At 38.7% G+C, this 17183-nt stretch overlaps 1 protein-coding gene across 3 annotated transcripts in view; it reads right to left on the minus strand.

Moving 5' to 3' along the window:
* The window catches only part of ZNF277 (zinc finger protein 277), a 110450-nt gene extending 93296 nt beyond the window's left edge, over positions 1-17154 (minus strand). Inside the window, exon 1 of one of the 3 annotated variants that reach the window (XM_077775072.1) lies at positions 17026-17154. In XM_077775072.1, the coding sequence (XP_077631198.1) occupies positions 17026-17116 (91 nt within the window). In that variant the 5' untranslated portion in view covers positions 17117-17154. Of the gene's footprint in view, positions 1-16757; positions 16839-17025 lie in introns of those variants that run through there. The other 2 variants (XM_077775073.1, XM_077775074.1) reach the window with 2 other exon arrangements.
* Positions 17155-17183: the final 29 nt, after the last annotated feature.

Here is a 17183-nt window from a genome sequence, read left to right on the forward strand (position 1 = left end):
ACACATGCCTGCACTTCCAGTAAACTCAGAAAAGTGGCCTCAACTCTCAGTACTTTATTTGCAATCTGGCTTTCAAATTAATTCACAGTGGGAAAATAACTCAAAATAGGAAGAGGCACACTTGCAGATTCAGAGCATCATACTACAGGAGTTTAAGTGTTAATCCACAACTATTTCAGACTACTCTGCTCTAATCTCCAAATGGACACACTTTATTTGATTTCACAAGGTTTATTCTTTTGTTTAGCTGATACCTTGTTCCTTTTTCTTGCAATTCACGTTGTCTATCTTCCCTTGAGACTTGAATTTCAATATACCAACTCCCAATCCTATCTTAATTCCTCAGATCTCATTATTCACTTTAAAAATCATCTGTTCAGGGGCACCTGGGTGGCTTAGTCGGTTAAGCATTCGACTTTCACTTAGGTCATGATCTCGCGGTTCGTGGGTTCGAGCCCCGCGTCGGGCTCTGTGCTGACTGCCAGCTGAGAGCCTGGAGCCTGTTTCAGAGTCTGTGTCTCCCTCTCTCTCTGACCCTCCCCTGCTCACGCTGTCTCTCTCTCCTAGAAATAAATAAAAATATTTAAAAAAAAAAATCATCTGTTCACTCTTTAATATATGACCCTTATGGGACAAAAGCTTTGAAATCACTGTAGTTAAGAGAGGAAAATTCTTTTTTGGGTGGGTGGCGGTCCCTGGATGCTGCTGTTGTTTTCATCAAGGAACTAAGAGGAGCAAACAGCAGAATACTTTAAATTGATACCAATCTTCTTTTCTTAATGAAGTAGAAACTACCATCATAATAGACCAGCTTTTTGCCACCCAAAATACCTATTTTAAGCAAATATACTTGATATTAGAAAAATTACATAAAAAAGCTATAGATTGGTCAACTATTGGTCAACTGAAAGATTCCCTAAATAAGGAAAATTCTATGGTTGTCTTGATTCTAATACAAAATATAAAATAGTACCATGATGGTATGTTTACTTACTTTCAGAAATAAATGGACCTGTCATTCATGTTAAAGAAAACTTAAAAACATTCATAGGCAAGGAAGTAATCTGTTATAATAATAAATTATCAAAATGGAAAAAAAAAAGATAATAGGGAGATCAAAGGAGCCAAAAACAATCTGAAAAATTGCAATCCATCATTAGAACCAGATGGCATTCAGACTTCAGAGGTACCTGAGCTACTCACCAAAAATTGCAACTTACGATTAAAAAGAAGTACCCTACTGGAAAATTAAATACTTCTGCATATTGGATAAGGATGACCTTAGACTTATATCAGTTGGGCTAAACCAGAATGATCTGGAGTAGATATGTATTTCAGTTTTCAGTTAGAGAAAAAATAGCAACAGACCAGCATTTTACCTTTCTGGTTAATCAGACTAAATGTCACTCCAATTAACACATCAACATTTAAAAATGTTTACAACAAATCAACATTTTTATGGTACAATTTTAAGTATACACAATCACCATCCCTCCCAAATGATGTGGGGTCTTGTTGAAGACTCTTAGAAGACTTGTATAAAATCTGGAGCTTAAGGGTGCACTAGGGTGGCTCAGTCCTTAAGTGCCTGACTTTGGCTCAGGTCATGATCTCATGGTTCATGAGCTTGGGTCCTACATCGGGTGAGCACGAGCCCCACATTAGGTAAAAAAAAACCACAAGCACCGCTTTGGGTGAGTCTGCTTCTCTGTCTCTCTCTCTGCATTTCCTAGGATTCTCCCTCTCCCTCTCTCTGTCCCTTGCTCACTGTGCCCTATCTCCCTCATTTCTCAAAAAAAAAAAAAAATTAAAATCTGGAGCTTAATTATGAGTATCCTGCCAGGGATCAAGACAAATATATAAAAATGCAGGGGTATATGGCCATTTTTAATTATGGAAAAGATAACTTTTCTTGGAAGTAAAAATTTCTCAGAAATAATTAAGAAAAAATAACTTAAAATTACTTTCATCTAGAGAATAAAATTTAAAAGTGCAGATTTCTTTAAAAATTTTTTTTAATGTTTATTTTTGAGAGAGAGACAGAGTGTGAGCAGGGGAGGGGCAGAGAGAGAGAGAGGGAGACCCAGAATCTGAAGCAAGCTCCAGGCTCTGAGCTGTCAGCAGAGTCTGATGCGGGGCTTGAATTCATGAACAAGATCATGACCTGAGCCAAAGTTGGATTTTTAACTGACGAGCCACCCAGGCGCCCCTAAGAGTGCTGATTTCAAGTGAGCACTCAATGAATAGGCTTAACTCCTCCATCTGTGCCCCTTATTCTCCTAATGTTGATCTCACAACTGAGGAGTGGTTACAGGTAAGGGAGAAAATGAAAACCCTTCACGTATCTCTGTGACTGAAAGACAGCAGATTAAATTTGTGGGGACAGGCAATGAGGAGTCTTGAATGAGGATATACTCTCATTTTGGGCTTTTTCCTGCAGGCACAGAGAAATCACAGCTGACTTTTGAGGTGGTTACATGATACATTTCAGAAAGTCTTATTTACCCTGACCTCCAGTTTGAACTGCTTACGGAACATGCACTATTAACAAGAGCCTCTCAACTGCCTGTCCTGCCCCTATCTATGCACCTTTACATTAGGACTGCCACAAGGTTGTTCCTATCCAGCAAATCTGATTCATATTACTCACTGACCTAATAGGCTCCCCAGCAGGTAGGAGATAATCCAAGTTCTTTTGTTAGGTACATAAACTCCTTTTTAATAGAGTCCTTACCCTCTTTTCAGCCTTGTCTCCGCCACATCATTTTAGACTCTGTGTACCTATAGGGTACCTCCAAGCCTTTCCTCATGCAGTTTCCTCTATCATGAAGGTCTACTTCACCTGGCAAAGACCTTGGCCTATGTGTACTTCCTGGAGAAGCCTACCCAAATCTCCCCGATAGGTTAGAAGTGCATATGACAGAGTTTTCTTGTTGCTTCAGTGTGATTCTTTTACTGCACTTCTGCATTATTCTTCTCTACTAGACAAGTGTCTCTTTCAGGGCAGGGACTTTGCCTTGTTCTTTCTGTGCCTTCAGGACTTAGCACATAATTAGTGCTCAATAAATGCTCGATGAAACACAGAGCCTAAGAAGATTAAAAGTGCCCTGTTTGATCTGTAAGTCAAATTTGTCTGTGTGTGCTCTTATTTTTAATTAGGGAGATTCTACTAACTGCTTTTGCAGACCATTTGGCCTGAAGGAGAACAAAGATCCAAATCCTGAAACATCCACATCCTTATAAATAAGGCCCTCAGCACTGGACAGTTTCTTGGTTCTTCTAAGGTGGTTATGAGACGTAATCTTGTATTCCACTTTATCTCTCACTACTTCTCTCTTTACTCTGGAGCTTTAACCAGTTTCTGAAGTGTCCCTGGATGACACCTGGCTGTTCCCCCCGCCTCCATAAGCTCAGGTACACTACCCACCTACATGCCTGCCAGAGTCTTTCCTAGTCCTCTGATCTCTGTCACTTCTTCCATGAAGCCAACTATGACCACTCCTTTCAAGAAAATTTTTCTTTATCCATTCCTCCATCCACTTATGGGAACTTAATGCAGTTACTGGTATGTGTGTCTCTTCTCCATTTAGACTGTAAGCTTAAAGAAGACAGAAACACAGAAAGGCACAGTTGTATCCTTTTAAAACATTTTCCAAAATGACTTATCCCTATGTCAACCCACCCTCAAATATTCTATAAACATTTAGATTAACTGGTAAGTGACTCAGAATTTAAGGGGGGAAGAGTCCAGGCATACTCAGGACAGAAAGGACAGTCAGATAGAAAGGCAATAATCAGTATATCCAAAGATGGTCACTTCAAGCATGTTAATATACCACTGCTTTATTTATATAACTTTTACATTTTATAAAAAATCTTCTCTTAAACACATCACTAGTAAACTGCCAGATAAGAAAATTATTTCTATGTTAATTATAAGAAAACAAAAGTTCTGGCAGTATAATTTATTTAAAGTCACACAACTAAAACATGAACTGGATGCTTCTGTCTATAAATTTAGTGTTTATTGCACTACACTATATTATCAAACTCAGGAAGAGACCAAACTTCAGGGGCTGTAAATTCAAAGGAAAACAACTATCAGTCAACAAACAAAAGGGCTTAGCATGTACTATGTATAATCTGAAGAACCTAAATAATAAAAAATAAAGAAAGTAAAAAGTAAAAGTGGTGGAAAAGCCCCAGCATAAAAAGACTACAGATTTTTAATAAGCTCTATCTGAATCCTTGGTGGGAACCTTCTTGAAAGAGTTTAATATTCATGAGAATAAAGACAATGTATAAGTCCCAATGCTCATAAAATCAAATAGTAGATACCATGTTCTATAAAGTGCTTTAGAGAGAAAGAGACAGAGACAGAGGTAGGGAGGGAGAGAGAGGACCTCTCTCCTCCCCAACTTACATGAAAATAAGCAATCACCTGTGCATACACTCCTTGGCTAGATCAGAAAGAAGGCTATCTGGAAATAAGGGGATACCATGAATGGTAACTCAAGAAAGATATTCACCTGGAACCTCAGAATGTGACCATATTTCAAATCAGGGTCTCTACAGATATAATTAAGGTAAATATCTTGAGATGAGATCATCCTGGATGAGGGTGAGCTCTAAATGCAATGACTGAAGTCTTTTTAGAGACAGAAAAGGAGAAGGCAAAGGGACATGGGAAGAAAGCCATATGAAGACAGAAGAAGAAACTGGAGTTATGCTGCCACAAGTGAAGGAAGTCCCTGATGCCGCCAGATTGTCCCTTAGAGCCGTCAGAGGAAGCCTGGCCCTGCTGACATCTTGATTTCAGCCTTCGGGCCTTCAGAATTGGCAGAATAAATTTCTGTTGTTCTAAACCATCCAGTTTGTGATAATTTGTTACCTTTGGAAACTGTATCAGTCGAACTATTTGAGTTAAACTTTCTTTCTCCACAAGCAGGTAAAGGGATTCTCCTAGATAACTGTATGATTAGGAAGCGTATGGCTAATTCAATCTATCACTCAAGAACAGCTTTATATAAAAAGTTAAGCTAAGATTTTAACTATGAATATGACTTAACCACAAAGAGAAAGGAAGTTTTTATTTGCAAGGAAGGTTACAATATTTATAAAATATAACTTATGAAGGATATAACTTAAAAAAACATTGCCCATAAGTATATGAAAATGTGTTTGAGTTTCCACAAGTATGTGTGACTTTCACAGCAGAGTCCAAAGATCGGTTAATATTAATAACATTATACTAACTTTTGATATCTATCTATACATAAGATGAATTCAGAATATGATGAATTCAGAAGCTGATTAATGTATAATCACAAGTGTTAACAACAAACATGAAAACTTCAGAAAAAGGTGGCAAGACAAAGAGAACAATCCAGTTCTTTCACTTATATGCTGCTTGCCTAAATCAGTTTACTCTGTAATCACATTTTAAGTGAGAATCCTGAAGAAATGGAGATTTGCCAGTTGGCTCTGAATACTGCTAACTAGAAGTGAATAACAATGGTCCAATGAATCATTCCTAAGCTGTTTTAGAAAACCTTTCACTAAAAAATTCCTCTACATCACACTTGTGGATTTTACATCAAAGAGCTGCCTGGATTCATCATTTCATTAATAAACAGTAATTCAGAAACTCTGACATTTCTGACAATGATGCCACACACAGGCAATTAAAAAAAACCCCACAAGCAACCTACATTCTTCAAGTCAATGAAAGTTGATAGAGGAATGTAAATTAAATTTTTATAACCTTAAATAATGCATTAAATAGCTATGGTTACCTGACTTAATAAGAAGCACAGGCTTGAGTGCCCTGGAACAGTGGGTCAGAAATTGGTTACTTTCAGGACACTTTCCTTTTCATTGTTCAATATTCAAGTCTTAATTCAAATTCACTGAGGAAGGGATACTAATATGAAGAAACAAAAGACACTGATTTGAAGAGTTCTCATGTTGTGCTCAAGGGCTGAGTTTTATTTACATAAATACTTATTTCATTACTACCACAGACAGTTTGAAAAGAACTCTGGCTTTCTGGATATAATGGGGGAGGGGGCATGCTCCTTAGAGGACGTTATCTCCCTGAGGCAGAACAAATAGTTATGTTTTTTGTTTTCACCTGTGCCTACTAGAATAGTAGTATTCCTCCCCACCCCCACCCCCCATTAGGTGCTTGAAGTAAAATAGGAAAGCTATAAAAATGAATGACAATGGTTATTATTATAGACACTGGGTGATTGATCCCTTTTTGGAGATGTTTACAGATGAACTCTTTGGTATCTAAGTTCTCAGTAAATATGATCTGCTTAAGAGGAAGATGACCCTGACTAGTATTTCCCAAATCAAATTCCATGGAAGACTAGTATCACATGAAATGTTAATGTGTGCTATTTGAGAAAAAGACAGTGTGGTCAAATATTTGGGAAACTGCAGTATAATATTTATCTCTTGGTCACAAAAATTAGCATACTAAAATCTTGAAGGAAGTTATAAGTAGTTGAAATTTGATCATGAAATTCTGTGTGTAAAAAGGTATTATAACATTCTTCTGTCTATAATTAATTCTATGGATTCCTGAAATAGTGGCCCTAAAACCATAAACAGCATACTAAATTTACATTAGCCCCACCCACTTCAATCACACAGATAAATAAAAACAATGAGAACGCAATTTTATATGGACATCTCTCAAAAGCATGACAGCAAAAAATGAAAATTTTTTAGTCCATTACTTAAAAGTTGAATTCATTTAGGCTGCAATACTGTGTAAATTCGTATGGTTGGATGTATTCAGAGTTTCAAGTAATATAAGGAAAACAGAATTGTTCTCTATTTATAGAAACAACTATAACTACCGATACCTAAAAATATCACATTAACAGGCGGGACATTATTAACATCGTAATCTGTTCTCCCAATAATTTCTAAGATGTTTCACATGGAAAAAGATCAAGAACAGGAATCTTTCTCTGGGGCATCACATACCATGTCATCCAGGGGTCATGAGAAAGAAAGGGTGTTATTACCTTATACTTGAGAGTTACATTACAATTGGTTGATTATTCAGGATTAATGAGCTCAGGGTTAGGAGTTCAGTGGCCATATGGGCAAATGTAATGAGGTGCCTGAAGCTAGGTCTCTGCCAATACTGCCAATCAGCACGGCAGGGGTCTCTAAACCCACTAGCAGTTTGGCTCTGCTCCAGCAGGGGACCACCTCAAGCCAGTGGTCTCATCTCCATCTGGGTCTGGGATGCCAGTCATTGGGCATGTGACTAATTTCTTGGAACCAAGCCTCAACGTGCATACCTTTTCCAGAAACTGAGTCCTCAACTGGTTGCCCTGATTCCATAAGTTATCTGATCTGACCTCCCTCTAGAATCCATGTTCCTTTTAACTTAGGTCTTTTAATGGCTTGAGTCCTGTCCTTACACTCCAGTTTATTGGTGACTGCATTCTTGCTACTGACAAAGATTCTCTCCTTAACCAAACTGTGGCTTTCTGAAGGTTCCTCTGAATCCCCACCCCCCGCCTTTTTTTTTTTAATTAGGCCTTCCTAGCTCAGTTTTTACAAGAATTCTGCTAAGTCAGTTTAGAGAGAACCTTCCATCCTCCCCATCTGATGCGGTTCCTCATCCTCCACTGTCCTCTAGCTGGTATTTCACTACCTGATATCTCACCCTGGCCTGCTTAGCAAGAATCTTGTCAAGTCTGTTCAGCCAGAATCCACCTGATCTTTCCTCTTAGGAATTTCCCACCACCCTGGCCCCAACCTGCTCCTTCGCTAAAAATCCCCATCTTTCCTTGTGTTCAGAAGTGAGCACAGTTCTAGACCTGTTTAGATTTAACTGATGCCTATTTTATCATCTTTGTGGCATTCTCTGCCTGCAGCCTCTTCCTCATCATGGGCCCTAAATGGACACTCAACTTATCAATGGTAGAATCTTCATATGTCACCTGCTGTTAGTTGGTCCGAGGGTTGTGGTAACTGATTAACATATATCACCTGCTGTGTCCCAGCATATTTTTCTAATCTCAGGAATTTCTTTACAGGACTGAGCTATCTATCACCTGACTTTGGTAAGGAGGCATATTATTAAATTCTAGTGGGAGTCTTCATTATCTTTTGCTTTGGCAAATACCCATACTTCCTGACTCATCCTTAGCTCTTCAGTACGTTGTTACCTGATTGAACTTTGATCTTGTCATTCCCTTCCTTCAAGTCTGCGAGTCAGGATCTAATGATCCAGCTTCAACTTGCCTTTTCAAACTTCTTTTCACTGCTCCTATTTACTATTTTCTCCATGCAAAATGAATTGACTTGTTATCTGCCATATATGCCCTTGATTTTTCTATTGTTCCCTCTCTTTGCATAAGCATGTAATAAATGCTCTTCCTTAATTCTTTATGTCCAAATCTTATTCAACTTCATGAGACAGTACCATCTGCTAGGCTTAATCTCTTTCTGACTCAACGCCATCTTGATCACTCTGAAGGTCCTTAGCAGTTTCTACCTTGTAACATAATTATTTATGTGCTATTAAGATGTTTATTTATTTTTGAGAGGGGGGAAAGGAGGAGCAAACAGAGAGGGATACGGAATCCAAAGCAGGCTCTGAGCTGCCAGCACAAAGCCCAATGTGTGGCTCAAACCCATGAACCATGAGATCATGACCTGAGCTGAAGTCTGATGCTCAACCGACTGAGTGACCCAAGTGCCCCGAGAGTTGCTGATGTGTTGCTTATGTCTTCCCTGTTAGGCTGTAAGAGCCTCAATGACAAGACCTATCTTGTTTTCATCTTTCTATATCTACAGCATTTAGAATAAAGAAGCTTGCACATATGCTTAATAAAAATTTCAGAACTAAGTCTCAGTACTATAAACAGCTCTTTTAGAGGCACCTGATGGCTCAGTCAGTTGAGCGTCTGACTTCGGCTCAGGTCATGATCTCCTGGCTCATAAGCCCTGTGTCAGGCTCTCAGCTGTCAGCGCAGAGCCCACTTCGGATCCTGTCTCCCTTTCTCTCTGCCCCTCCCTGACTCACACACTCTCTCTCAAAAATAAACAAAACATTTAAATAATAGCTCTTTTAGAGTCACAAAAATGGAAAGGAGAGGGGAGAGAATGAGATGGGATGTGTCCAAATGATCTAGCCATAGTCTCTTGGAGTAAAGAGACCCGAGAAGTCATCTATTGTAGTGGTTCTCCACAAATTTTCTACCTTGATACACCGGGTTAACTCAGATGTGCATTGAATCCTTATGGGAATATCCAGATATATTTGTTTCTTTTTTACACAGATTCTACAATATGTGTAACTGGGCTCCCTAGCTGTAAAACTACCTTCTCTTTCTTTTATTGATATTTGAAAATGCAGTTGAAAGGATGCTAATATAAGTGAATTATCTCAGTTACAAACCATGAGTGCAAGTAACTTCTCTAAAATTAGAGAGTTAGAAGCAGAAGTAAGATTAAAATTCAGGTATCTGCCTCCTTGTCTAGTGAGCTTTCCATGAAACAATACTATTTATGATCACTGCTGCTAGGAAAACCCCCCCAGTCTTAGAAGGTTATTAGTATTACTGTCCTTTATGTGGGTGCACATTTATAAAGCTTTCAAAAATCATTCATAAACTGGTTTGCAAAAAATTCCAATAAGCTTTCAGACTCCTTTTCATCTTATTTTTCTATCCCTCCCCACCTCCATTTGTGGAAATTAGGTGTATGGTGCTTTAACAAAGATAGCTTGATTGATGTTATGTTGCTGTTCAACAACAGTTGCTGCTATTAATTGCTTTATAATGATAATTACATTTAGTAGTACAAGATATTCTCTTTTCTAATTGGCTATTACTGGTGAATAGCAGCTTGTTACATAACAGAAGATTGTGTTAAATAAATAACCACAATTACAATTCTGAGGTCCTCGCTTAACAAATTGCTCTAAGGTTTTTGGATAAAAACAGTAAAAAAAATTTTTTTTATAAGGCAGGGTCTCCGTAATTACTTTGGGGGGGGATTCATCTTTCAGTTAGGAAAAAGCATGAAATGCGGACAGCGTTAGAGAAACCAGGAGCCAGAACATGCATTTCTTTCCTTTTAAAAATAAACACATTTAAAAGCTTTAAGCTCCTCAGTCAATGCATACAACTTGCAGATTCAAATGTATCAACTTCTTCCCACAGTGTGACATGGAAACAGAAAGGACTCTCCAATTAGCTCTGATAAAATATAATTGCAAATCTCCACCAACTACATTGAAATGTTCCCATTTGTGCTGCCTAGGACCCAGCATGAAGACAATACAGTCACCAATCAACACCAAATGCCATCACAGTGTGGCACTGTGGAAGATGACATGACACAAAAGATGACCAAGGTGTATGTGACAGTCCCTGTACTTACAGGTTTACATATTATAAAATCAGGGGTATGTCTTAATTCAAACTTTGTTGATTAGTCTGGAATTATTTAAAAGTCATATCTAGACTTTTCTAGTAGCAGTTGTCATAACGATAATGAGGTCAAACAACTTGCTCAAGGTCACACAGGTTGTAACTGTTACTTCTGAATCCACTATTTTTAATTCCAAAGACTTGCCACAGCCTCTTATGATTTACCCTTAGCAACCGCATCGCTCATCCCTATATGCACTGCTTCACTCAATCTCCCAATGAGGTAGGAGTTAACTGCAGCATTTTTGTCTGTTTTTTAAATTTAACTGCAGCATTTTTATGATGAAATGGAGACTCAGAGGTTCAGTAATTTTTCCCAAGTTTATACTGCTACAAGGCAGCAGATTCACAATCAGAATCCAATATTTCAGACTTCGAATCCAATTTTTCCTTCTACACATTTTTACTCAATGTATGAATTAATTCAAAGGTAATAAAACATGGGGAAAGCCCCACGTATCCCTCACTGACTTACACCACTTGAAATATTCTACCACTTCTCAATTGTTGATACCTCTTCCCCAAAGGAGGCAAAGGTTTAAGTCCTATTTAATTTTAGAAACTTTACTCAGTTCCTAGAGCTAAGATGGCACCCAACCTCAGCTGACTACCTTACAAATAAATGACTGTGGCACAAAGAATAGTGGCTGAGATGTAAAGAAAGGCAGAAGAGTGGTCAGTCAAATCCATCTCCATTTTTGGAAAAAGGCTGCCCTGCTCAGGTTTGGGTGAATGAGGTCAATTAGAACACACTGGTTTCAGCAAGAGACAGCAATTCTTTAAGATGCTGTTAGTGAATGTCAATCCATTTGGGGTTTATTAAATATATCATCACAAAACTGAACCCTAACTCCAAGGCAAGGTTCTCCAACAACAGCTAACAGTAACATTTAAAGACTCAATCATTGGAGATGGCAGTATACTACTTTGTGTCCATTTACTCACGGGTTTATGTGTAGGAGAAAGTATACTTTCTATTACATGAATCTGATCAGTATTATATTCAATTTTTCAAGATGGGAAATGTACGGGTATGTGTTGTGGAGGACAAGACTGTTCTTTTGCACGAATGGAAAGTCTTCGTCAACGCAATGAGAAGCGTATGCAAATTCTGTGTCTGATACTCCAAGTAATCCCTCAACAGGAATCTGGTCATGAAATAGAACACAAAATCATTACCTGTATCACCTGTGGCACACGTGCCAAAGATGTTCCCATACCTGTGTCTGAAGTAAGTCACCATTTATTGAACACCAGGCTACTATATCATCTCACTCATCATTTCAACATTCCAGCAAGACAGATCAGATTTTACCCTTTTTATAGATGAGAAACTGAGTTTCAGAGGTTGATTACCTTGCCTATGGCTGGAGAGTAACCAGGGTTTGATCTTACATTGGCCTGAGCTCAATATGGACATACATTCTCTTTTTCTTATAACACATAACACATTGCCTTCCTCTAGTAACAGTAGCTTTGGAACATATTTATGTTTAAGGGAAATCTGTTGCAGACCTTATCCAATGGAATGTAGTTACTATGAGACATCATTATCACAGTAAGTAGGATAAAGGTTCTGTTTCTGCTGCTGTGTGTCCTTGTGTAAACCACTTTGGCACCAGCTGTAAATGGAAAGGGGATAATACAAGTATCCACTTCAGGGATGTGGTGAGGATGAAATGACATATGATCTGTGAAAGCATTTGAAACAACGCTTGGCACAGTTACTGTTCAACAAATGGTAGCAGCATCATCAATATAATATCTTCTTTTATAAAATTTCCTCTTAATATCCTATAAGCTAAGCTAGTTCCCAAATATTTTTTAAATGAAAATAAGGGATATTCTGAAGGAGGTTTCTGTCATTCTTTTTCTACCATGACATTCTCCAGCCTGTACCTTGTAAGGCCATCCCAGTATGCAAGATTATCCGAGCTTCTTGCTGACTCTGTATGTGGGCGTATGTGTAGGAAGCTGGGGCTGAGGGGGCAGCACTGGGTAGAGGGTTAGAAAGGGTATGAAGATAATATAAAAGGCTTTGAGAACGCATAGTTGTCAATACTAGAACAGAGCACCAGCAGACACCCTGACAACCCCCAGGAATGCAAGAGCAGCCTAAACAGGTATCACCGACACATTCCAAAGCTTCTCCCCAGTTACACCACAGTTTAGATTACTTCCTAAGTAAATACAGAATCAGACAGCAGGCAGTTTTATAGTTCATTTAGGTATATCTTTATATTGAAAGCAACTAATATTTATTCAATTCAAGCTGCTAAAAGGAAATGTGCTGGGATGTCATAAATATATAATTGAATGAAATAACTCTGCAAGGGTGGTATTATATTCATATTTTCCTAACTGTAGCAGCAAATGGAATAAAGTTACACACAACTACTAACTGTCAGAATTGACATTTAAATACAGTTTTTCCCAGATAGGCTCTGGTTCTCTTTCCACTGTCATGTCAAATGTAGGAGACTAGATTTAAGCATTAATGCTAGAAGTAAGATGACAAACTGTGGAAAACAAGATAACTGCCATGCAGATGATGGGACACTGATTTCAAGGTCTATGTAGCAGTTAATTAAGTTATGGGTTCAAGGTTATAAAGGACAGATGTGAAGCATTTTTAATGTAATCATTATGTATACAACATTAATACTTCACCTAAAAAAAGACTGGAGGGGTGCCTGGGTGGCTCAGGTCATGATCTCATGGTTTGTGGGTTTGAGCCCTGGGTTGGGCTCTGTGCTGACAGCCTGGAGCTTGGAGCTTGCTTTGGATTTTGTGTCTCCCACTCTGTCCCTCCCTCCCCTGCTTGTGTTCTCTGTCTCTCTCAAAAATGAATGAATAATAATAATAGTAAAGAAACTGGAAAGCTATGTCAAAAAGCTAACTATGACTACCTGTAACAGAATATCATTTTCATGATGACATATTCTGCATTTTCTAGTTGGTGTGCATAACTTTCATAAAACTAACATATACTCAGTTTTTTTATTCAATTTCAATTCCTCTGTGTAAAATTAAACTCCTCTGCCATCTGAAGTACTTTGAATAAATTTCAACCATAGTTTAATTGTTAAACTGTTAGAATGTTCACTTCATGCAACTCTGATAAGCACTGGATGTATAAAAGTTAAATAAGACCATTCTTACCCTCAAGAAGTTCACAGTCTACTGGGGTAGACAAAGCTGCCAATAAATAACTATAGTCTGATACCCTAAGTGTGATAATGAAGACGTGGGAAGGAAAGCAAGGTAACTAAAGATGAGGCTGGAAAAGTAGATTAGAATCTTAAATGCTACACAGAGAACTGAGACTTCATTACATAAGCATTAGAGTCACACTAAAGATTTGAAGTGAAGACCCATGCATACATTTGCGTTTTGGAATATGGATTAAAGAAGGCAAGAGTCAAGAGTAAGTGAGATCAATAGGAAGGTTTTGCAATCATCCAGGCTGGAATTCATTTCTGATTAAACAATGATTAAACACTGACAGAGTTCCAAGACAGGGTTGGGTAGACAAAACCAAACATATCAAAGTTTTGGTCCCCAAGGACACAGTTTGGAAGATGGGGTACACAGGTAATTCAGCAGCAATGGTGAGGGTTAGAAATAGAATAGTGGCTAACGAGATGAAGAGAAAGAACAAATTCAAAAGATTATTTCAGGTGCAGAAAAATAATACCTAGTAACTGATCAGATTCAGGACCTGAGAGCAAGATAGCAATTAAGGATGCTCTCTAGGTTTCCAGCTAAGGCTTTATGCTACTTATCAAAATAGCAAACATAAAAATGAGAAGTTGACACCACCCGCTAGCACCATTTCTTCTAGAAACATCACAAATGCGTTAACAAGGTCTCCAGAGGAAACACATTATAAATCCAAAGGAGCATTCCCATGATTATCATCTACTGAGCACCCATTTGCAGGGAAAAAAGTTAACTCTGGCAGATTATAATATGGATGCACAGGTTAATACTGTCAGAAGAAATCACCTCCAGCTCAGATATTTCCTAAAAGTATTGTCAATTAATAAACTATATGTGTTATCTTACTGCCTCTAACTAAAAAGAGCATAAGAAGAAAATTCCAGTAATACATCCCAAAGTGTGAGAAATTGAGTCCATTTACCATCTGTTGTAAATTTTAAAGGACAATATGAAATCCTAGTTATAGTTCAAATGCAAAGCAGTGTTGTGTAAGATCAGGGACTTTCCTGGAGAGGGATGGAGACCCAGATCTCAGGTAAGGTGCACCACTCAGAGATTCATTCTAGCAGAAATCTTCTGCCCCAGGATATTAAGTACACAGGTTGATATTTTAATTAGAACTAGAGTGAAACCTCCTAAAAGAGGCAGTTTTCAGGAAATGGAGGATTTTACAGGGAAAGATATTCCTGAGAACCTAAGTAAATGCTTAACAAAAAAAAATGAATATAATTTTAGTATCATTTCCACCCATAATTTGTATCACACTTTGCAGGCTTTGTACAATTACAGAATAATACATAGATTATTAAGGGGATTTTTTAATGACAACCTTGCCTTTTAAGAAAGACATAAAAATCAACCATTAACTCTCCCACTGACTGCTAACAATTAGTGAGAATACTTGTCAATTATGAACCACAGTGAGGAATTTTTTTGTTACAGATACTTCAAATTCACTGCTGCTCCATACTACTGTTGCAAAGAAACTGGAACCTAGAGTTATGCTTTACAGCAGTTACTCAATTCAATCCAATAGTCATTTAAATATTGGTCCTTGATTAATGATTTGCTCACAGTAGGTAATAAGCACATGGGAAAAGGACATTCAGATATCACTAACAGGAGTGTATGCTAATGCTTTTCATTTTTCAAAATCAAAACAATATAGATAATGTGTCATCTAGGAATATGTCAGAAAGAACACACAACAAACTTTTAACAGTCATTATTTTGGGAAGGGACTGTGTGATGCAGGAACTTTCATTTAATTTACATACTTCTGAATGGCTTCAAATATTTATAATGAAACATTTTATAATTTTAAAATAATGATACCTCATAGTTCTACAATGTTTTTGAAAAATTCCCAATTTTCTTTTTTATGAGTTAATCTTAGTGAGATAAATTCACCTAGGAGTTCATCTTTAAATGTTAAATAGCCCTTTGGAACTTTGAGAATTTGGAAAACATTAATAGTATCTTACCATCAGAAAAGAATCCCCAAATGAAATGTTCAGAGTGTGGGCATAACTATTTAAAGTCAGGAACCTATCGAAGATTTTTTTGGTAGGGGTATTTAAAACATTTCAGAGATAGGTAGTTCCACTGATGGGCAGTGGGAGGAAATCGCACTTTATACATCTTTGCTGCTGAGATAAAAACTCAAAACTAAATGTTTTGATTAAATTTGATTAAATCAATTTAATCGTGAAAACAAAAACAAAATAACCTAAAAAAAATCTCAAGGACAGGGAAACTTTAAGACCCATATCACGACAAACAGAAAAAGACAACTTGTTGGGGTGCCTGGGTGGCTCAGTGGGTTAAGCATCCAACTTCATCTTAGGTCATGATCTCAAGGTTTGTTAAGTTTGGGCCCTGTCAGGCTCTGTGCTGACAGCTAGGAGCCTGGAGCCTGTTTCAGAGTCTGTGACTCCCTCTCTCTCTCTGACCCTCCCCTGCTCACGCTGTCTCTCTCTCTCTCCTAGAAATAAAACATTAAAATCTTATTTTTAAAAATTACATATCAAGACAAAAAGGGGGCAGGAGAGAATAGATGCACTAAAGATAAAAGAATAGGGCTAGGCATCCTCAAGACAATCGCCCTGGCAGTTTTCAAAGCTTGGTTTATGATCTCTACAGTGGATCAGAGGGCAACTTAAAAGACGAGTAGAGTCAACATAGTTACGATGATTTTCATAACCACCTTCAAATTTTCTCTGAAGCCATGAGAGCAAAATACCATTTCCTTTCCTCTTTCTCTAAGGACCTCAGCCTGGGTCCACAGTCAATCCTGGAGATCGCCTGGGGCGGTCAAGAGCTACCAAAGAGGCTTTGAGAGACTCAATTTCCCTTCAGATGCCGCTCCTGCCAGCAGTTGAATACATCTGTAGAGTAGAGAGAAGTGACCAGTTTGCAACTGGAAGTCCGCCCGGACACAAGTAAAATATCTCCCGAGGCCAAACCAAGCAAACCGAGGCGGAGGCAGGATACCAGAGAGGAGAGAGCTGCTAATCCCGGAGTTACAATCACACATGCGCGAACGTGACTTGACAACACACCTACCCGGCAGCGAGCGCAAACCTGGGAGCTCCAAACGGAAGACAAACGCTCAGGGAGCTTCCCTGGTTGCCGAGAAGGCCGTTCCATCCCATTTTCTTTTTCCTCCCCAGCCAGCCTTCACCAAGGAGCCGCCTCCGTCCCCACCCCGCCCCGCTGGGCCCCTCCCATGGCCCCCACGCGCCCAGGTGGCTTTAGAGCCGGCGGTCAGCTGCACTCCTGGTGGGAGAGAAAGGGAAGCCGACCACTTACACTTCAGTGGCACTGTACTCACCCTCATAACTGACACCCCCAGCTTCGCTATGGTTGCTCTCGCAGTCCTCCTCCCCTCGGGCAGCAGCCCCCTGGGTCTCAGGAGCAGCCATAACGACGCAGAGGAGAAAAGGGAGGGCAGCCGGGAGGGTCCAGAACCAATGGAAACGCGACTGGAGG

The sequence above is a fragment of the Crocuta crocuta genome, unplaced genomic scaffold (assembly GCF_008692635.1).
Source record: "Crocuta crocuta isolate KB4526 unplaced genomic scaffold, BGI_CrCroc_1.0 scaffold47, whole genome shotgun sequence".
In the NCBI taxonomy this organism is placed as follows: Eukaryota; Metazoa; Chordata; class Mammalia; order Carnivora; family Hyaenidae; genus Crocuta; species Crocuta crocuta.